Source organism: Mastacembelus armatus, chromosome 9 (assembly GCF_900324485.2).
Source record: "Mastacembelus armatus chromosome 9, fMasArm1.2, whole genome shotgun sequence".
Lineage (NCBI taxonomy): Eukaryota > Metazoa > Chordata > Actinopteri > Synbranchiformes > Mastacembelidae > Mastacembelus > Mastacembelus armatus.
This window is the reverse complement of record NC_046641.1, coordinates 24,094,791-24,117,683: the sequence shown is the minus strand read 5'-3', so window position 1 is coordinate 24,117,683 and position 22,893 is coordinate 24,094,791. Positions and strand designations below refer to the sequence as shown.

Here is a 22,893-nt window from a genome sequence, read left to right as displayed (position 1 = left end):
TCCCATCTGTTCTCAGCTTCCTCTGTTTCTGAGAAACCTTGCTTAAAGGAATAGTTCACCTGAAGCTCCTGTCACATCATTCATTCATTTATTTCCCTCCAGACAGCTGAACTGAAGTTTCTTCTCTCTGACACATTTTGACCAGTTCTAGCTCTGTTTCCAAACCACTTGTTTTAAAACTAAAGAACCAATTTTTGACTGAGCTGGTTCTTACTGTTTAACGAATCCTAAATGGAGTCAATGCATCAATTACATATGTGACATGAAGTGTTCGCATCTTATAATAAAAATCACTGGAACAAACTCATGAGATCCAGGTGGTCTACCAGGACATCATCAGCTTATGGAACTTTTTATTAGCTTTACCGCAGGTAAGAGCTTGAGTCAAAAATATTTACAGCAGAGAGAACTGACAAGTTTATTTCACAACTTTAAACATTTTTTGAGCTACTGGTTTGTGTTCAACCAGGTGGTGGAGACCAAACCGGAGATAAAAACACCGGCAGTCATCGCTGGCCTGTTGTGGACTGTGATATAAATATCTTAGGAAAGTACAACTGACTACAATTAACTACAGGATAAAAACAAAAGTATATTTACACACTTAAAAGAACATCAGTATCTGTTTTGGCAAAAATTATCGGTGCACAATAAACATGATATCAGTGCAACCTGAGAAAAATGAGTGAGAAAGTTTTTTTCCCAGAAACTGATGTGTCTGCTTGTTATGGCGGCAGAGGACCCAGGGGAGCAGTGCGCTGTGGGAAATAAGGAGTTCCCGTCTGTCTCGGATCTGTCTGTGTGTCCGTCCTCACAGGAAAGATGGAAACAGTCAGTAGGAAGGTGTAGTGTTGTAGTTTGAAGTTTTTTATTTCAGCAGACTTTAGATGCTAATAAAGCAAACAGAATGAAAGCAGAGCATTAAGCTTTTCTTTCTAACTCCTCTGATCCTCCCACCTTCTCCCTGTGTTGCCACTGTGACGGAGGAGGAGAATGAGGAGGAGGAGGAGGAGGAGGAGGAGGAGGAAGAGGATGCAGGGAGAGCACACCTTACCTCCCTCCCTTCCTCTCTTTCTTCGTCCCTGTCTCTGTCTCTCCCTCTTCACTCCACAGCGACAGCAGCCCTCACCAACGCACCACAACACACCACTGCTGTCATTGGCACGCTAACACACACACACACACACACACACACACACACACACACACACACACACACACTCACACACACACCTACACACACACACCTACACACACACACACACACACACACACACACACACACACACACAGTGAGCGGCATCCTCAACACAGACCGAGACGCCCTTGGACTGCTGCAGGCGAGGTGAGTGGGTAACTACTTGAATCCTCCTTTGTGTGTCTGAGTGTGTGTCTGTTGTGTTCTTGTAAGCTGTGTTGACTTTCATTGTGTAGATTGTGATTCAGTGTGTGTGCATGTTCTTGTGTGTGTAAGCATGAATGTGTGTGTGTGTGTGTGTGTGTCTGTTTTGGCTTTTTGTATGTCTGGAATTGTTAGTGTGGTTTGCATCTGCTCTGTGTGTGTGTGTGTGTGTGTAGGTGTGTGTGTATTTATGAGGTAGACCAGAGCCAACAAGACTTGTTTTTTGCACCAGACCAAAACAAATTGACAAAATAATGATGACTCTCTTTCTGAACTGTGTGTTTTTATCCAGGCATGCATGCATGTGTGTGTGTGTGTGTGTGTGTGTGCTGGAGTGGCCAGCGTCTGTCTGGAAACTTGTCAGCTGCTGGGAGATGTGTGTGTGTGTGTGTGTGTGTGTAAACCGGTGAGGTAGAGACTAGTATCGGTGCCAGTGCTACTTGTCAAACTGTGGATTTTCGGCTCTAAACTGTTGCAGAAATTACAGGATAAAACCTCCCACGTCCTGCCTGAGGGCTTCCACTCTCAAAACTTACACAACTTCTTCTCTGTGGTGAAAAAAGTGCATCTCTTTGAACAAAATGACTCCGCACATTAACATCAAGCCCATTTTGTGTCAGTGTTAAGGTCACGAGTCCGTTCAGACCCTCAGGCATCAGATATCAGGTCCGTACTTTGGTGACTTGGCACAGCTACGTTTGGTTGGGCCGCCCCAGCTTCAACTTCAGGTCACGATAAGTCGACTCTTAGTCGACTAAGCCTGAAACCCGTTGAAAGGATGGACGCAGACAGGTAGACTTACTTTCTGTACAATATGACTAAACAGTGTTTGGCTAAACTTCCATCTCTGGATGTAGCTGGAAAATGAACAAGTGGGACCGACTGCCAGGTGAGAAGGTTTTACTGGGAAGCAACTCAAAGCTCAAACACTGGAGGGATTCACTGCCCGAACTCTTTTTCTCTTGCTGCGTATGGCAGTAGTCATGACAATTTGTGTAACTTCATGTACGTGTCGTTTGCCAAACCACAGCTCAATGCACAGGATTTGATAGATAATAGCATCATAGAGAATCAGCCATGCTGAATAGTACTGCTCATTACTGCAGTATTACTGCTGTTAAACTGCACGGACGTGCTCCAGGAAGTTTTAGAGTAATTTCTTTTTGCTGTTGTTGTGAGTGAATGTAAAACACACAGGCTGAGTCTTGTCATGTTCCTGTGAAAGCTCTTTAGGAAGAACAAGTCAATAAATAATTCAGTAAATAGCCGAAGTGTTCGACTGTGAGCAGTCGACCCCCAGAGGGAACTGGACTGGCCTCTCCTCAGACTGTCTCGGTCCCTCATCCTCTGCGTCTCTTCTTCTCTCTTTTTCCTCATATCCATTCTCTTCTCTGTTTGTGTCTGGCTCTCTACGTCTTTTACTCGTTTATTTATTTGTCTTGTATATAAGAAGCCAATAGGAGCCCCGATCCATTTTCCACTGTGCTAGAGAAGCGGCCGCCACGGAGTAAGAAGAGCAGAGTTTGGCTCACGGGACAAAAGGCTGAGTGGCAGAGTCTGTCTGCTCTCGACTCATCAGCGTTCATGTCTCACAGGTTGGAAAACCAAAGCCGTGCAGCAGTTTTTGTACTAATCAAGACTGAATATTACTGTTGTGACGTTCTGTCACACCATGGTTGTTGTGGTGTTTACCTGTTTAGGAATAGGAGACATCAGTCCAGCTGTGCAGGTGATCTCATTTGACTTAACACATGTCGAATTGTTGTCTCTGTACTTTATGCTCGCTCGGCTTTTACAATACTGAGAGCAGCTTTAATCGGGAGCCAGTGTGAGCTTGAAAATGTAAGAATCCATCTTGGCAAAGCTCGACAGGGAGACTGGGTTTCCCAGTTTGGTCCACATGTGCATAGACAGACCAGCACCTTGAATGTTTTCTACCACTGCAGCACGACCGTGATCCATCTATTGTCTTTATGGTTTATCTCTAGAGGGTCTGTCTGTAGTAGGGCGGAAACACACACTCACATTCACACCTACGGGCATCAGACCCTAATCCTGACCTGCATGTGTTTGGACTGTGGGAGGAGAAAACCCACACAGACACAGGGACCACATGCAGACTCCACACAGAAAGGCCCCGGGTCCACCTGGGTTCAGACCCTAATCCTGACCTGCATGTGTTTGGACTGTGGGAGGAGAAAACCCACACAGACACAGGGACAACATGCAGACTCCACACAGAAAGGCCCCGGGTCCACCTGGGTTCAGACCCTAATCCTGACCTGCATGTGTTTGGACTGTGGGAGGAGAAAACCCACACTGACACAGGGACAACATGCAGACTCCACACAGAAAGGCCCCGGGTCCACCTGGGTTCAGACCCTAATCCTGACCTGCATGTGTTTGGACTGTGGGAGGAGAAAACCCACACAGACACAGGGACAACATGCAGACTCCACACAGAAAGGCCCCGGGTCCACCTGGCTTCAGACCCTAATCCTGACCTGCATGTGTTTGGACTGTGGGAGGAGAAAACCCACACAGACACAGGGACAACATGCAGACTCCACACAGAAAGGCCCCGGGTCCACCTGGGTTCAGACCCTAATCCTGACCTGCATGTGTTTGGACTGTGGGAGGAGAAAACCCACACAGACACAGGGACCACATGCAGACTCCACACAGAAAGGCCCCGGGTCCACCTGGGTTCAGACCCTAATCCTGACCTGCATGTGTTTGGACTGTGGGAGGAGAAAACCCACACAGACACAGGGACAACATGCAGACTCCACACAGAAAGGCCCCGGGTCCACCTGGGTTTGAACTGGTTGAAATATCTCAGTCTGTGACAATACTGATGACAAAATGTATCAACAAATATGCAGATGAATGTTGATAAAGTTGCCCAGTATGTCACAGCATCTCTCTGCAAATACTAAGTTGTCAAGATACTGAAGAGCCGCAGCTTTGGCTGTTTTACTATCAATTAATCTATAGGACCTAAATTAAAACAGAGCACAAGAAATCCATCCATCATCTAGACCCCCTTATTCCTAACCAGGGTCCCAGGGACCTGCTGGAGCCTATCCCAGCTCTCTCTGGGTGAAAGGCAGGGGTCCACCCTGGACAGGTCCCCAGTCCATCACAGGGCCACATAGAGACAAACAACCTCACACACTCACACTCACTCCTATGGGCAATTTAGAGTCACCAATCAACCTGACATACATGTTTTTGGACTGTGGGAGGAAACCAGAGGACCTGGAGAAAACCCACACAAGCACAGGGAGAACATGCAGACTCCACACAGAAAGGCCCCTGATGGGTTTCAAACCAGGAACCTTCTTGATGTGAGGCAACACAGTGCTAACCACTCACCCACCGTGCTGCCCACCCAAGAAATCACACCTTTAAATTATGTGATTTCTAACTTACAACTGTCCAACAGCCTGATATCAGATCATAAATGTTGAGTATTGGTTTGATATATCGGTCTGGCCATGCTCCTCCTATCCACCCTCCCAGAGGACAGACCACTGCTGTCTGTCTGTCCGTCTGTCTGTCTGCCTGCTAAGGCTGCCAGCGCTACAAAAACAAGACAGCTAGGCGAGGGGCCCCGGGGGACGGCAGGTCGGGGATGGCAAAGGGCTGAGAGAGTGCGAGACAGGGAGGATGATGATGATGATGATGGGGACTGTGTTTACTTTTGTCCTCTGAGCCTGCCCTGCCCCTGGGAGACGACAGCACAGGGGAAGAGGAACGAGGAAGACCCTGTCTGGAAGAGCAGGAGGCAACAAGCCAGAGAGAGAGAGTGTCAGGACTCTGTCACAGTGAGAACTGTGCAGCTCATGAGGACGGTTTAGCAAACTGAGGGCACTGTGCTAAATTAAGGAGCCGAGTGGGGATGTTCAGGCAAACAAACATTATGTTTGGCACTTTAGGACCAAACAGTTTTGGGGATGACCCCAATGTCGAGCTCCTCTCAGGACTGCATACCTCACTGGGAACAATGATGTGTCCCTAAGCCTCCTGACAGTTGATATAATGATGAAACTTTTTTTTGTTTTGCTTTGCTAAAAAGGTTCCTGAGAACTCAAACACTTAGAAAAGGAGGAACTTCATCCAGCCGTTCTCAGAACTGTGAAAACGTTCCCCAGGTCCAACAACACCTACTGTCATAGTGGTGAAGGGAAGGATGTTGCAGCAAATTGAGGACTTATCTGATGAGACCATTACAGCCCTCGTGGACCTGTGGTGTAGCAGGTCCTGGCCTGTCCAAGCGGTCGAGGGGCCATTTCAGGACAACGGCTTATTTTAAGTTTAGCTTCAGGTTTAGGTTACGGTGCAGGTAGCTGTGATGACTGGGGTTAGGGCTGTGGGAGAGGGAAAAAATGATATTATGTCTACAATGGTCCTCAAGTACAGTCGAGTAAATGTGTGTATAAGAGGCAGAGAGGGAGGGTGAGTCTGTGCAGGAACAACAGACAGTAAAACAAAGTGTGCGACTGTGTGTGTTTCAGTGTGTACATCCATGCTGTTGCACCTACATACCTCTACGTGCACATGACTGAAGCTCGAGAACGAGCGTGCACAGCGGCCAACGTGTATCTGTACATGTGTGGACTCAGTCACGCCACTGGCTGAGTGTATACACATGCATAGCTGTCTGAGTGTCCGTCTCCTGTGTGTGTGTGTGTGTGTGTGTGTGTGTGTGTGTGTGTGTGCTTGGCAGCTGGCCGGGCTCCAGCTGTGTCTGGTTGGATAATGAAGTCCAGGTGCTGTGCGCCTGCTTTGAGACACCTGTCACCAATATTTAGTGCCAGAGAAAGCCAGACTACAAACAGGCAGAGACGAGCTGTTGGCTTATTTTAACAAGGCAGCCTAACTGGACCGGAGGACACGGGATGTAGAACGATCCCTTTCCTAAAGCCGTGTGTGTGTGTGTGTGTGTGTGTGTGTGTGAGTACATATGTGCAGTACACAGCTTCTTGAATTCATTCAGCTCCTGAGGCTTTTGCTGATTCAGACCCTAAAACCAAGACTGTTCCCTGAAAATCTGGCTCCAGAGGTTGAATATTTTAATACGTTTATATTTTATATTTGAACTAATTTGCAATAAATGTCTGTCGATTGTATTTGCTTTTTATTTTTGAAGAACAAACTAATGTCACCATATGGACTTAGGCAGCTAAGACATCTTTGCTCCTGTTGATTCATGTTGTCCCTGAGAAACAGCTCACGGTGCTACTGAGGACAAAAGAAAACTGGGTTATGCTTCATGACTGAATTTCCAAATCTCCACAAAGGTGCAAACTGTTCTGCGAACTATAAATCCAAGGCTTCATTGAGTCATTATGTTTGCATATGCCACTGTAGAGCACTAAGTACCCTCCTTTTCCTGTGTGTCTGTGCCTGTGCGTGTTAGCCTTTACCTACAGACATCTATATTTCCTTATAGTCTGACCCAGCCCACTGCCTTTATATAGCAGAGCCAAACAAAGGCCTTCCTGTGTGAAGTGCTAGGAAACTTGCCTTCATCCTTCCAGCACATTGGGGCTTGTTTAACTTTTACAGGGGCCCCTCCGCTGTCCAACCCCCACCTCCAGCATCTGTGGCCTCTCAACGGCCCGTCTGTGTCACCCTCCACCTGTCGGCACCAGGCCGTCACAGATCGCCAGCACACTCGGATACCTGCAGCCGGCAGGCTGTCTGAGAAAATGCCCTTAACCTGCTGGGCTGTTTCTCTGACGCTCTTGGAAGCAGGACAGCATCTACTGGGTTACATTTACCTGGTGCTGTAATTCAGAACATCTTTCAGCTGAACAAGATACAACTCTAATGCAATTAAGGCAATAATGTGAGTCAGGCAGGAGCGTTATAAACACTTCACTGGGTTTATGGCAGTTAGGATGCTGTTAGAGGACGAGGCCATGTAGGGAGATGCAGTATGAAGACAACACAACCAGGATGAAGTTTACACTTTGATAGGTCTAGTTTTCTAACTCCAGCAAGAGACAAGCTGTTTTCCTGTTTCCAGTCCTTATGCTAAGATTAACCAACAGACCTAACACACACAGGAGGGTAATAATGATCTCCTCACTAGTAATGTGCATTGTTGTGTCTTTCATTTCTAACAGATGATTTATCTATCTATGGTTTCTGAAAGCAAGATAGTAGATGCAGTATTTGTGTTGAAATGTACATTTGTATTGTCACATCAGTGAGTTTTAGTGGCTCTGCTTTCTGCACCTCATTAAGTGCTGGGTGTGTGTCGACTTTCTGCTGTTAGAAACTGTCTGTAATTATGGCTGTGTGCTCTGGAATCCTGAATCTTGGATCAACATTAATGTGATTTACTGTCAACCATCTCTCTGCAAAGGTGAAAGACAGCAGCAACATTACCACAGATGTTCTCAGTGGCAAGGGATTTCACTGGAGACTCAGAAAGGAAATATTACAACCACAAATGTGTTCTTGTGGCGTTTAATAAATCCGCCTTCGGGCCCTTCTGTGGCTTTGGAAGCTGAGAAGCCTCAATGTGAAGAGGGAAAAGACATAAAAAACACCCACATGTCTCAGCAATCTGCTTCCATCCACAATTCACACAAGTGCCTGGACGTGGGTTTTAATGCCACAGGAACTCATTAGTGGTCATCATATTTCCCTTTATGCCTGTGTTAAAGACTCATCGCTGGATGCTTCACAGACACGCTTCTGGTCCTGATCAGTCCAGAGGATTGTTGGGTTTGCCGTTTGGTTTGGTGGTGATGCTGGTCTGAGTGTGGAGGGGTTGCTCATATCTGGTATTTGATAGTGTTTCATCACAGACAGAAACACCGCATCGCTGCAGTGGTGCCCAGGAAACATCTGTCCACATGTTAATCCTGGCTGTCTTTTCTCTGTCTCACTCACCAGGATGAGGGTGTGGTCATGGGAACAGATTGGGGAGACAGGTGTGGTCCTGCTGGGCTTCCTAACACTGGCAGTGTCTGTGGGGAACCTGTCCACCAAGGGGCTGCAGGTACACAACACAGCACTAATGTTTGGCTCCTACTATCTCCTGTGGACACAGTGAGGCTGCTACATCAGTCTGCCTGTCAGTCCTTACAGCTTCTTCCTTAACTCCTTTTCCTTCACTGAGGGTGGACTCTCATGTCTACCTCGCCCTGCGTCTCTCTCTCACTTACGCTCTCTGTCTGGTATTTCCAGTGTCTCTCACCCTCTCTCACAGCTGCTCTGTCTCACACCTCTACCAGGAGCTCAGTGCACATTCCAGCGGTCACTCTGATGAATCTGTCTGAATGACGGGACGCAGCCATTGGCCGGACTTAATGCTGCTCCTGCACATCAGGAACGTGTGAAATGCCGTCTGCACACACTGGAGCTTCAGTACAAAACACTGTGACGCTCATTTACTGAGATGCACCCAGCTCTGACGGTCCAACGTTTGCACGGCTCTTCTACAGCGTGCTAATCAAACTGTTATTGTTAGGCAGGTATTAGCCACTTATGAGCTTAGCATTAGTGCTGACCCGTAAAAGAACGAAAGCATCGCCCTCAGTGAAGTTACACTAGATGAATAAAGTCTTTTGTTTTTTTACGTAACCCACCACGTGTGCGATTTACTGTTTAGATTATGACAGAATTGAAATTCTGGACCAAATATTGCTCACATGCAACAAATAAAACGCAATCTGTAGTTTGGTATACAGGCCTGAAAGGCAGGGAGACTAAGTTGTGGCACATGTAAAACCTGGCCTCAGAGCCCAGGGTTGTGTTGGGGCAGTGGTTGTGCAGCCACAATCGAATGGATTCATCGCTCAGGCTCCAGTGGTATTTGGTGTTGGGGGTAAACAGCAGGCCATTACTCAGCTGCACCGCTGCATAAATCCAACAAATTCATCTGATACTTCATTACGGCCTTCAGACAAAACTGCACATCTCTAAAAAAGATGCCAATAACGTATTAGAACTAATCTCATTTGACTGCACTGTATAAACTAAAGAGTTAGGTTTGTCTGAAAACGTTTGCATGCAACAGTTCTTAGTCCAGTTCTTTGTGTGCAGGAGGAGGGCGGCACGTCCAACAGTCTGGAGGAGGAACTGGAGGTGACCACGTACTGGTGGGGGGAGTGGGCCAAGTGGACGGCCTGTACTCGTACCTGTGGTGGGGGAGTGATGTCACAGGAGAGACACTGCCTCAAACAGAGGTCAGTCAGAGCCACAGTCTGGTGATTTGACTATTATCATGTTATTGAATAAGCTTCACTGCTTAGTGTTGTCACACCATTCAATTGTGATTATCAGCCATTATCTCTGACCTAAATGTACTCTAGAAGGTTGCTGATTAAGGCCCAGACCACCAAGATCATCCAGGCAGGAGACTGAGATATTAACTAGGAGTCAAATGAAGAGTTAACTCAACCTGATGTTTTATTATGTTTCATCGTGACTTATTTCATATTCTGTTGTTTTTTCTTTCTTTTTTCAAACGTTTCTTTTCTGTCCAAAGAAAGAAAGTTGCTGCTGGGAAGGACAACATGACCTGTACAGGAACCGCTAAGAAATATCACCTCTGCAACACTAAAGTGAGTCACACACTTCGCAGTTAACTTTGCTTTAGCTCTCTATTAAAACAAGCGCAGCACGTCTGACCTGCGGCCGGCACAGGACTGTGGTTGTGGCGGGCAGCTTGCAGGCGTGACTGTGTTAGAGAGTGAAGCAGGGCGGGGCGCACTCTCACAAAACCATCTCCTCACAAACAAACACTGAAAAAGAATTTATTTGTACGACACATTGTAAAACCGAGCTTTAATGCTCTGTGTTGTCTCTGCAGGAGTGTCCTGCTGCTGGGCGCAGCTTCAGAGAGGAGCAGTGCTGGTCCTTCAACTCTCAGCTTTACAACGGGAGGAACTACCAGTGGAAACCTCTGTATCCTGGTAATAACATCCATAAAACGCTTGGACAACCTTTCTTTACCCCATAAACTGACCGGAGGGAACTTTTCTGTCTGAGCTACTGAGCTTCAACATCCCAAACAGCATCATCCTTTAATTCATGTTTTAGAACCAATGTTGTCTTCCGATATATTTGAATGGTTTCATTTGGCCTGTTAGGGCAGTGTGTTGTTGAAACCTGTTCCTGATTACTCTCTGAAAGTGGCTTTTATTTTCTCACAAACACCACAGTAGTTCTGAGTGAAACAAAGGTGCAGGAGATGAAGAAATAAAATGAATCAAGGATGAGAGGGGATGAATTTACTAAATGGAGGCTGATTAAGCTCTGGAGCCGAAACTTCTCATGACTCAGTCTTTCCTTGAGTGGGTCCGTGTGTTAACCCTTTACTGCCCATGGGCCAAGTCATTTTTTTCTAATCTTATATTCTTGGATGATGTGGAAAACTACAAGTTTGAAAGCACAACACCTTCTTAATTTAATGGTGTAAACTAAAAGTTTTTCTGTCCAAGTCAGGGATACTGTGTCCTCTACAGCACCACTGACGTGTGGAGTGCCTCAAGGGTCAGTGCTTGGGCCTCTTCTTTTTTCTTTGTATCTGCTCCCACTCAGGTTAATCCTTAGGAATTACAACATCTCAGTTCTCCTTTATGCAGATGACTGTCAGATGTGTTTAGATGAAGAGCATGGATGGCACTGACCTTTTTGCATTTGTTGTGTTGTTTGCACCAAGTGACATTGCTGGAAAGGTTCTTATTGACCTGGGCTTCCAAACACAATCGCTAAGCTCTGTAGTCACAAACGTGGGTGTAAAACTTGATTGTGATTTCAAACTTGATGCACAGGTCAGTGCAGTGGTGAAATCTAGCTTCTTCAAACTGAGGCAATTAGCCGAAGTTAAACCTGCCTTTGTTAACTTTCCTTTTGTTTGTTTGCTCTCTGGGTATAGAGGCTTGGAGCCACAGTTTTCTACCATCTTGTTTGCTTTAAGTCACATGTTTATGACTTTACTTCCACTAAAAATGGAATAGTGCAGCTTTAAACTATAATAACTGAAAGCAGCAGCAGTGTTAGTGTTGGTTACTAACACTGGTCAGGACCGTGCAAGTAAAAGTGGTTTTCCTTCTGTGACCTGTGTTTGACTCCAGACGATTACGTGCACATCTCCAGTAACCCCTGCGACCTCCACTGCACCACGGCCGACGGCCAGAGACAGCTGATGGTGACGGCACGAGATGGTACTTCCTGCAAGTACAGCAGCTACCGCGGCGTCTGCGTGGACGGTAAGTGTGAGGTGAGTGCAGCTTCTCATTTACTTCAAACCTGTTTCACTTCATTCTATTATTACTATTAGTTTACAATAAGAGTATATTAAAATCTATGATATTCTGTATTTAAATTGCAAAAACAGAAAACAAATTTATTTGTACATTTGCTTATTTTAGTAATTGTCAAGTTCAGTTAAGAAACATTGGGCTCCCATGTACAATTAGGAATAGTCCAGACTGAAATCTAGACGTTTGTGTTCATGATGTTTAGTTTCCAAGGCTTCAGAAGATGGAGTTTCTGCTCCAGTTGTGTTTCCTGTTGATGTATGAAGTTTGCACTGCTCAGAAATGTTAATCTGAAAACACAACATGCAGCCTCAGAAACTGATATTATGATCAAATCTTGTTCATCCATACTGTGTTAATACTGATCATATATTTGTAAATTACAGCAGACTTCTTTATTTTATCCTCTCCACATTCTGCTTTGCTGCTCAGCCCATCGGTTGTGATGGGGTCCTGTTTTCCTCCAACACCTTGGACAAGTGTGGGGTCTGTCAGGGGGATGGCAGCAGCTGCAGCAGAGTCACCGGAAACTTTCGCCGCGGGGCCTCGACTCTGGGTGAACCTCTGGTTTCAGCTGTTGCAAACTGATTTACTCATTTAGAGAGAAACAAAGCTGAATAAGTTCATCAGCAAAGGTGACAACAGTCTTTCTGATTATAGAAAATTTTATTTTCAGGTTACTCTTTTATCACTCAGATCCCCGAAGGATCATGGGACATCCAGATTATTGAGAGGAAGAAGTCGGCCGATGTTCTGGGTGGGTGCATGTAATTATTTATTCCCAGTAAAGACAAGCAGCCACTAACTGACTTTCTAGTGTTTAATGGAAATATTCCATGTTAACGAGATTTTGCTGTGTCCAGGGTTTTTGATTTATTTTGTTCCCCAGCTGTGACCGACCAGGCGGGAAACTTCTTCTTCAATGGTGCCTACAAGGTGGACAGTCCCCAGAACTTCCATGCAGCAGGCACCGTCTTCAAGTACCGCCGCCCCATGGATGTGTACGAGACCGGGATCGAGTACATCGTCGCCAAAGGCCCCATCGACCAGGCCATCAATATTCTGGTACTGTACATCAACAGTGACCTCTCTCTGCTGTTGTTCCTTCAACATGGAGCGACAGGTCAATAGACTCAGGAACTGAACTTTAACTTTCCTAAGGCCTGTATGACATTAATCCTATTTCTTACAAACTCTTCACAGTCAAAAATAATCCTCAGGATCTTTATTTGAAAGTGCAATATCCAGAAGCTTGAGCTAAAATTCTTTTATCTGGAAAAATCTTCCCATTTTTCTAATATTCAGTTTTTTTAAATAAACACTTTAGATCAATTAGTTCTGTATTGACAATCAAGGGGGACACGTGTGCAGCTGAATTTAAAGGTGCACGGTTTTCTTTTATAATTTCAGGATTCATTGTTGTTGTTTAAATAATATAAATTTCTGTACCTTTATCCTGAAGTCCTGGAATACATGGCAGAAAAATATTTGTGTTGGCAGTTGGAGCTACACTGTGGTCCACACTGCTGTAGTTAGTTCCCCAGTTTCCACTCATATAAAATCTATGTGTCAGGAAAGTCCATGTCTGGCTGTTTCTGCAGCCATATGTAACTGACAGGAAGACGACTGTCTGGCTGGTTCTATAGATCACTGTGTAATCTGACGGGTTTTTAAAGATAGTCCGTTATCACAGTTGTGTCCACCCTCAGCACCGTCTTACTGAATCTCTTTGGAGGTGTCACAGGATGTATTTCCTATCTGACACTCTGACCCCTGAACTTCTCACCTCTCACCCCTACAATTAAAAGTGCAAATATATAAATCCCAACAAATCGGTTTTTCGATATAACACACATCAGTTCAGTGTTTTTTCAAACATTTTGGACAAAAACGACAGACCTCATGTGAGAACGTTTTAAAGTTTGTTTCTGTTACCGATCTGAAACCTGTAGAAACAAACCCAGTCTGGGTTCAACTCTGCCTCTTCTCTTCACTCAGGTGTGGAACCAGAACGGCCGCACGCCGTACATCACCTACGAATACACCGTCCTGCGGGACTCCCTGCCCCCCGTCCCGCCTCCTCCTGTCTACACCGGATCAGACACCTCAGCTGGAGAGGTTTCTGTGGAGGTGGGTGGTCTGCTGGTCCCTAACAATAGTACTTATGACCAGGCAGCCCCTCAGGGCCAGTTGGAGCCAGGAGGTGCAGACGGGCAGAAGGGCCAAGAGACCAACGAGGTGTACGAGGAGTCGGCGGCTATCGACTGCGACCAGGATGGAGCAGCTGCCCCACAATTTACAGGTTACGTGTCTTACAATTTGTATTCTCCATCAGAATTTAAAGTGAGATGTTGTTTGTACTGAGACTAGAAAATATTGAAAGTAAGAGGTTAAAAGTGAAATCTAGAGAAGGTGCGTTCAGTGGCCTTTTGGCAGAACAAATAAAATAGGTCAGATTTTTAAGCTCATCTCTTTTCCTGTGTGTGTGAGAGAGGAGGCCCTTTGGAGCCATGTATTATTCATGGCAGAGGCACATAAAGAGTATCAGGGCCTGATGAAAAATTCAGAGTTTGTGGTATTTGGTGCTTTTGATGGAGTGATAATGGCCTTTTTGTGGCTCTCAGCTCTCTCAGCTCACTTGGCGAGACCATTATTCCGCTCTGGGTGCTGAGATGAAGAGGTGGCTGAAAGTTGCAGTGTACGCTTTCTACACAGGCCCCCGTCACAGATCAGACCAGATACCGAGTGCTCACTGAAACTGTTGTGCTCCTCTTCTTGCCTTCTGTTACTGTTTCCTTTCTCATTTGATATTTTTCATTCACTCAGTGTTTTTGAACTTCCCCACAAAACCTTTCATCTCTAAAGGGAACTGAGCCGTGCAGACTTTCACATCAAGCACGGATTCCTACGCGATAAATGTCGTATGCTTCTCTACACTGAATTACCAATTTATTAGGTACATGTGTAGAGTGTAATGCATCAGTCTGTGAGCAAATGTTACCTGTGTGATGCTGACGTTGCTCAGGATCTGTTGATTGAGCTCAGGTCATTTTTGACCAGGTGTAGTTGTGGGTTGAGTCCAACAATTTATTGCACAGTTGTGAAACATTTTGCTTGTGTTCATTTCCACAGAAAAACATATAGACCAGAAAACTGCTGCAAAGTCTTTATGTAAATGATGCTCTCAAGCTACAATAAGCAGTAACACTGAACGTGTCCACTTTAATCCATTCTAAGGAAACCGTACAGACAGTACTGCCAACCCTGCCCCTGCTGGTGGACCCCTGGACACAGGCCCAGACTCCCCAAACCTCATCTGGAGGGTCCTGCTGGATGGCCGAATTAGCCCTGATGAACTGCTTATCAACATTTCAACCAATCAGCTGCTGACAGAAGGAGACGGTTTGTTCTCATCAGAGTTGGGACCAGCAGAGGTGGACCTAGGCAGCCTGGAGCAAGACGGGTTGTTTGGTCTGAACGAGACGCTGGAGTTCACACTGGGCCGTAAACGCAACGACAGCGGAGACACTTTCTACCAGAACAAAACTGTGCAGAGTGGTGGCAGAACCTCCAGCCGTTCCAACAGAACCAGGTAATCCATCAGAAACTAGGAGAACAAAAGAGTGTAAAGTACATCAAACCTCAAATCAGTTTTCAGATGATGTACCGTCAGAGATCCATAACTCGAAGCTTCAGTCATGCTGACAGAAAGTGAGTTCTCCTCATGTTGGATCAAGACCGAACTAAATGTTCTAAGCTTTGGGTCAAGTTGGGCGTCGGTTTTTGGTTGGGTCTGCTGACAACTGAGAGAAAGCAGGCTGTGGTTTCCAAGACCTCCTTAGAGAAGCATAGTCAGTGAGACTAAAGCAGGTAGACTGGTCGGCTAGCAGGTAAGCAACCGAGCAGTCAAGCAGGTAGAAAGGTAGACTGACAGGAAGTTAGACAGGTAGACAGTAAAGCAGGTTAAACGGCAGATATACAAGTGGGTAGGCAGCATGACAGACAGGTGTATAGGCTGTAAAGCAGACAGATAAATATACAATATATTAAAGCAGTCATGCAGGGAGGTGGTTGGACGCAGTGACAGACAGGTAGATATACAGGCAGCAAGGCGCTTAGTCAGGTAGATATATATGCTGCAGAGCAGGCAGACCTGGCAGGTTTTGAATTCATCATATTTATAATTCATGTTGGCGTCCATGGTCTGAGTCCAAACACAGCTTCACTGGTTCCTGCAGCCAGCAGCTATAAAACACACGACGACACACCCTTTCCTCTGAAACACAGAGAGCGAGGAAACGAGCAGAGCAGAGGAGCCACGCGGAGAAGCAAATAATTCAACACATTTGCAGAAAAGTGAGAAATATGATGCAAAGGGGAAAGTGTGCTGTCAGACTGTAGTCACCTCTGGGGAGAAAATAAAGTGCAGGAACCAGTCTGGCTTACATGGAGGGATGCCGGCGAGGTATAACTCAAAGTGTAAACATCTGGCGGCTGGGGGAGGTGGAGGTGGAGGGAACGGCCGCTGTTATGACAAGAATGTCCACATGACATTTATGTGATGTGGTGAAAAAACAAAGTGCATGTGCTGGGTTGCAGACTGTGAATCAGCTGTCACACTGTGGTCCTCAGTGAGTAGCTGTGTTTCTACTGGGTATCCTTAAATGTCCTTAGAAGAAGAATTTCTCTGAAAACACCTTTTGAAACTACCGGCAGCCTTAAAATGACTCTCTGACAGGTTTTATCTGTTTGGACAACAGTAGCTGATTCTGTAGAAACGTCGCAGGGACATGTTCCAGTTTTATTTTCAGAGAAAATCACTAAATATTTCTATGAGCCAAGGATAAATTCTGGCACAGACAGTGTTTAGGTGTCCCTGTGTGTGTGTGTGTGAGACCCTGTTTGTGTTTGTGTCAGGGGGAATCAGAGACTCTACTACAAGAACCTGAAACTGAGTGCTGCTGACATGTATCGCTGGAAGCTTTCCTCTCAGGAGCCCTGCAGCATGACCTGCTCTATAGGTACATGCAAACACACACACACACTGAAGATCCATGTTCAGGTCACTCAGGAAGCCTCATACGAACACGACAGCCTCCTGTCACTGCCCACTTGATCATCTGATCAAACCTGTAACCCAGCAGAGTGCAGCCTGAGGGTTCTGGTGAAGTGCACATGTCCAATCTCAGGACTTGCTGGTTGCATGTTGAGGCTTTTGTGTATAAAATGTGCTGGATGACAGGCCTTGTAGCTTATTTTCTTTCTTCCAACCCAGGAGTGTCAAAGGCCTTCGTCACATGCGTTCGGTACGATGGCATCGAAGTGCACGACATGTACTGTGATGCTCTGACCAGACCAGAGCCGGTCCACGACTTCTGTATTGGCAGAGAATGTCAGCCCAGGTCAAGTCACATTACTCCAGTACTTTTGTTAAATCCCTCTTGCTGTTGTAAAGTCTGACAGTGGGCCTGAGTCTGAGCTGGTGGATTTGGAATAATGTGGACTTTCAGGTGGGAGGCGAGCAGCTGGAGCGAGTGCTCAAGAACCTGCGGGGAGGGTTTCCAGTTTCGTCAGGTTCGCTGCTGGAAGATGCTCTCGCCGGGCCTGGACAGTTCAGTTTACAGCGACCTCTGCACCATGGCGGACCTGGAGAGACCCATGGAGAGACGAGCCTGCAAGAGTCCCACCTGTGGCCCACAGTGGGAGGTGGCCGAGTGGAGCGAGGTAACGATTCGCCCTGCTGAGAATCAAACCACATGCAGGTATTTGGACTGTTTTGTCACCAGGTGCTTCGCTTTGGATTGTTTAATTTTTTCATTTTTGTTTCATTTTATTTTTGAGCAAAGCAAAACATTTTTTCTTGCCCTTGACAGACAGTCAGTCCTGTGGTCAGACTGTGGCCAGTGGGGCATTTACCAACATGTGACTGAGGTTCTTAGGATTTGTTGAACACACCGATTAATTAAAATGTACAAATTGCTGATTGTTCTTCTGTGGTGGACGATCAGTGTTCATGCAGCCATCCATTCAGATGGAAACAGCTGGAGCAGGTTTTTGATGTGATGGTTTTAGTGTGAATCACTAGTCTGATGTTTTCCAGAGGAGCTTAACTTTCCAACGGTGTTCACATGGTAACAAAGCTGCTTCGCCTTGAGGCGTCTAACTCCGCCATGTGACACTGGGAATAATTTCATACAGATGTGTTTCAATGTGTCTCTGTATCCAGTGTCCCGCTAAATGTGGCCGCAAGGCGCAGGTGACCCGTGATGTCCGCTGCTCTGATGAGACCAGATCATGTGACCCAATGACCAAACCGCCGAACATCAAGAACTGCACCGGTCCGCCCTGCGAACGCCACTGGACTGTATCCGAGTGGGGGCCTGTGAGTGTCTTCACTCTCCATAAACACAACACTGCATGTCTGTGGACAGTGTATATGTTATTACTACTCCTATTTACATCGTTATTGGTGACGTTGTAGTCATTATTACTATTATTAATAATAATATTATCGTTAATATTATTAATATTACTGTTATTACCATTAATGTTATTATATACATCCTGGTCATATGTTCTCTGGGGCTCCTTGTTTGTTGATGTGCTCAGAAAGAGCTAATGTGTTTATTCAGTTTTTCCTTCAGACAACATTTTAAGATTGATGGGGCTGTAGCAGGTCTGTCCCAGATGTCTCTACGGCAGTGAAATCCTAAGCGCTATAAAAGCCACAGTGTGAATTGATGGCTTTTATTGTGTTATGCAGACAAATGCAGTTTCTGATGTTCCATTCAAAGTCAAAGTCTGGAAACTCCCAGGTCTAATTTACAATTATGGAGCCGCACTTGGAAAAACCAGGCAGAGATATTTTTTTACTAACGTTTAAAGACAATTCCCAGCTGCTGCTAGATCAGGATTATTTATTAATGACCTAACAACATGTGACTGGAGATGCATGTAACTTTGCATTTCTAATGTCCCATGTTATTATCTATACATGTGCAAAACCACTATAATAAGCAGTTTGTCTTAGGGCTTTGTGATATTACGCCCTGCTCATGGAATTATAATGGAAATAAATTCAATGAAAGGTTAAAGGTTAAAAAAAGAAACAATAAAATCATATTTTTCACTTCACTGTTGTTGAATCTGTCTCTTGGGTGTTATGTGACTTTGAGAAGGACCTGGTTGCAGACGAGATGATTGATTGCGACCAAAGTTTAGGCTCAGTCAAACCTGGACAGAAGTTGTCAACTTTTGTTAAACCAAACCAACCTACTAACCTTAATTGATACAGATCCAGATCCTTACTAATGGCCTGAGCCCAAATGCCACACCAATCCAATTATCTCTCTGACCTTAATAAAAATGTAAGGTTATTTAACCCTGGACCAAACTAATACCTTAATCTGAACCAACCAGTCATCTCATCTTTACTAACCACTTTCACAACCTGAATGAGCCTGATTGACATTTGAGGGGTTGTGCATTGCCTTTGCCTCTCCTTCGTAAAGTCTCTGCATTATACAGAGCAGGGAGAGTCATCGAGATAGAACAACTTCCCCTAACCCAAACCCCGGCCGCTAACCTTAACACTGACCACTAATCTAAACCCAAACCCCAACCTTAAATCCCAATGACATCTTAGGGTCTGTGCGCTGCCTTTGCCTCTCCTTCACAAACTGCTCTGCATCATACAAAACGGGAAGAGTCATCAAGATAGAACTACTTCCTCTAACCCTAACCTTAACACTAACCATGACCACAAATGTAAACCTGACCAAAAACCCACTTCCAGCTAATATTATGTACTTCCTAAGGCTGGAAACTAGGTACTCTAGAAGACTTTTGCCTGTGTTCCAGTTTAGTGAAGGAGAATGAAATTTCATCTGTGGGAACCAGACACTTCCCCATGTATTTATATCCAGAAACACGGACATATTTAACATGTTTGAATTTAAAGCCATAGAACTTGAGGTTTGGATGTAATTTATCATGATGCCACTTCATTTCACGTGATCCTTCCTGTTATTTAATTTGATGTGAGTGACCTGATCCGACTTCATGTGACTTTAAATTTGACAAACAGACTCTGACTCTGACAAAACTTGGCCAGAGGACACAGTCATGGAAAACGGGACGCTGCCATTTCCTATGAGTCATGCATTTTGTCCTTTGACCCTTGTTGGTGCAGTGCTCGGGGGTGTGCGGCCACGGGAAGATGGCGCGTCATGTGTACTGCAAGGCCCCAGAGGGTCGTGTGGTTCCTGAGAACCAGTGCTCTGCGGAGAACAAGCCCCTGGCCATCCACCCCTGTGGGGAGAGAGACTGTGCTCCACACTGGCTGAGCCAAGACTGGGAGAGGGTGAGACATCAGACTCTTGGTGTGTTTATATGTGATTAAGTGGATAAACCCCTTGAGATGAATCAGCTCATTTTTGAGGGGGTCCTCAATTTACACAAAATATACAGCAGTAATTGACAATAGTACAAAAACAAAGAACACATTCATTCGCACTAGGACACGAAGCTCTCAAGAAACTATCGATCCCCGAGAACAGGTACATTATTGCGTCACTACAGACAAAGTACATACATGTAAGTACACAGAAAATAATCATAGGGACAACAAAGGATAAACTTAGACTTAGACAGACTTTATTGTCATTCAGATGTACATGTGTAAACAGAATGAAATTTATTTATCTAAAATATAGATAAATACAATATACATGAATTAAAAATACACCAATTTAAAATATACAGTGTTGGGTAAAGTGTAAAGTGTCAATAGTACACAGCGAGATAGTGGAAATAGCAATAATCATTATGAATTCAGCAGTCTAAAGGCTTTAGTTTCAGGGCTTTTAAGAACAACAGGTATTTATAGGAGCACGATAGCATTTAAATACCTGCTGTTCTGAAGGTTTTTATGTCCCTTCTGTAAGGACTCTGCAGATTCACAGATGAATACCACTGACTTTATGTCTTCATCTGTAGTGTAACACCACCTGTGGTCGTGGTGTGAAGCGGAGGATCGTCCTGTGCGTTGGCATCAGTGGTGGAAAGTTCCAGATCTTAGATGATGAAGCGTGTGGTGGCAGCGAGAAGCCTGAGGACGAGAACACCTGCTTTGAGAGACCGTGCTTCAAATGGTTCACCACGCCCTGGTCTGAGGTATGGGAAGCACTCACACCCACTGCTGTAAAGGGATGATCTAAGTCACAGATACTCCACCTAAACTCCACCTGAACCTCAAAGAATGAAAAACTGACTCCTTGAAAGGCAGCTCTGAGGATAGTTCCGTTATTTCCGTCTTCCGTCTTTAGGAACCATATAAACCTCAAAGTGTCCTGTCTGTCATTTTACCCACAGGACCAGTCAAACTAGCCTGACCAGCCAAACCCATTCCCTGTCTTAGCAAAAGAATATGGGTCTTGAACTCCGCCTTTGGGAGGCCCTTCAAATGAGCCGGGCCTATCACAGCCGTTTATCTGCAATGGGGCGAGCTTTATGCGATGAATCAGTGTTATCAGCGTACATCAGTCCTATTTATATAGATCAGTAGGAGCCTACTACACCTACTGGAGACAATGACAGTCAATGGCATTAGCATTAGCAACTGACATAAATGTACGTTTTTGTTCATTTTAATTCCTAACCCTAACTCAAGATGTTTTATTTCTTAAACCTAAACAACATGTTTGGACACCTAAATATAACCGAGTAGTTTTTGTGCCTAAACTTGTAACTTATGTAATTACGTAATGATGACAATGAAGATCTGTAGGATAAAAGCGACCTGCTGAACCTACCAGTAGGTTCCAGTAGGCGAGTAGGGGCCTACTGATCAAAAACTATAGTCTGATGGGAAGCCCAAACCAGCTATTGAATAACCTGACAACAGTCCAACTGGGTGACAAAGACATGACATGTTGGTCCTGTGTCCTCAGTGTACTAAGACCTGTGGTGTGGGTGTGAGGATGAGGGACGTGAAGTGTTACCAGGGCAGAGAGCTGGTCCGAGGCTGTGACCCCCTCACCAAACCGGTGGCCAAACAGACGTGCACTCTGCAGGCCTGCCCCACAGAGCCGCCAGGTAACACACACAAAAACTGCTCACCAGGGGGTTTTATACAGATTTCTGTTTGAGCAAACCCAATCTACCTGTTCATACAATCTGATTTATTTTATCCACAGATGAAAATCAATGTGAATTGAAACATTTATGTGGCTGATTCCTTTTCCTGCCGTGTTCACTTCCCTTTGGACTTGGTTAAAAATCTTTCGGAAACTGTAGGACGTTTTACACCAATCATGTCTCCCAACTTTAATAATACAAAGTCAGAATGGCCACAATTAAAATATAATTTCCCTTTAAATGTGAGAACCTTAGTTTCTTTCCTTTTTTTGTTAGTCTGGAAGAAATAAGATATACGTGACCTAATGTTTTCTTTTACTGCTAACATGAACTCCACCGTGTGTGAACAGATGAGAGCTGCCAGGATCGTCCCTCCACCAACTGCCTGCTGGCCCTGAAGGTGAACTTGTGCAGTCACTGGTACTACAGTAAGGCCTGCTGCCACTCCTGCCGCGCCGTACGACCTCCACCCTCCTAGTCCAGAACACCGGAGCCTCTCTCCAGCCGACTCTTGACTAACACATGAGGAGATGTGTGGGCACGTTTACCTGTACAGCAGCTACTGTGAATAACAAGAGGAAGCTAACGTCAGAGCTGGAAGTGTTTAGCCATGTAAAAAAGCAGAACATCTCAGTAACTTGGGTCTGTGTTGGTCCATTTGTCATGTGGATCCGGCAACGCATGAACATCCTTGAAAGAAAAACTGAAACTCAAGTAAATATCAGTTCAATATCTATTCGTTAGTAGTAACTTTATTCCGCATTCCATATATTTTGGATCAGATGAGTTTTGAGCTGATGTGACTAAAATACATCATCAGTTAATTGGAACGATTAAATTGAATGTGCACAAATGAAACACTCTTTGTTTTCTCAGACTTGCTACCAAATTGCACAGATTATCCAGGAACCTTCATAGAAGTTCAAAGAAACAATTCAGTAACATGCACGTAGACGTTTAATAAATAGTTTTATGACCATTTGAAAAGTTCCCTTGAGCCCTTTTGGGGTGCTCGTTATCCTTTTCCTGGTTTTTCTATGATCTCAGTCGTTCACTTGTTTTGCC

At 45.1% G+C, this 22,893-nt stretch overlaps 1 protein-coding gene across 1 annotated transcript; it reads left to right on the top strand.

The window, feature by feature from the left end:
* Positions 1 to 1,032: 1,032 nt before the first annotated feature.
* On the top strand, positions 1,033 to 22,306 carry LOC113139119 (ADAMTS-like protein 2). The gene is given in 21 exon segments (XM_026322106.1): positions 1,033 to 1,068; positions 1,070 to 1,169; positions 1,252 to 1,345; positions 8,318 to 8,423; positions 9,470 to 9,612; positions 9,915 to 9,990; positions 10,239 to 10,341; positions 11,506 to 11,651; positions 12,124 to 12,247; positions 12,368 to 12,448; positions 12,581 to 12,756; positions 13,690 to 13,993; positions 14,929 to 15,283; positions 16,609 to 16,712; positions 16,967 to 17,093; positions 17,202 to 17,415; positions 17,918 to 18,073; positions 19,883 to 20,053; positions 20,689 to 20,865; positions 21,642 to 21,786; positions 22,179 to 22,306. Coding segments are annotated over 21 exon segments (3,066 nt in total).
* Positions 22,307 to 22,893: the final 587 nt, after the last annotated feature.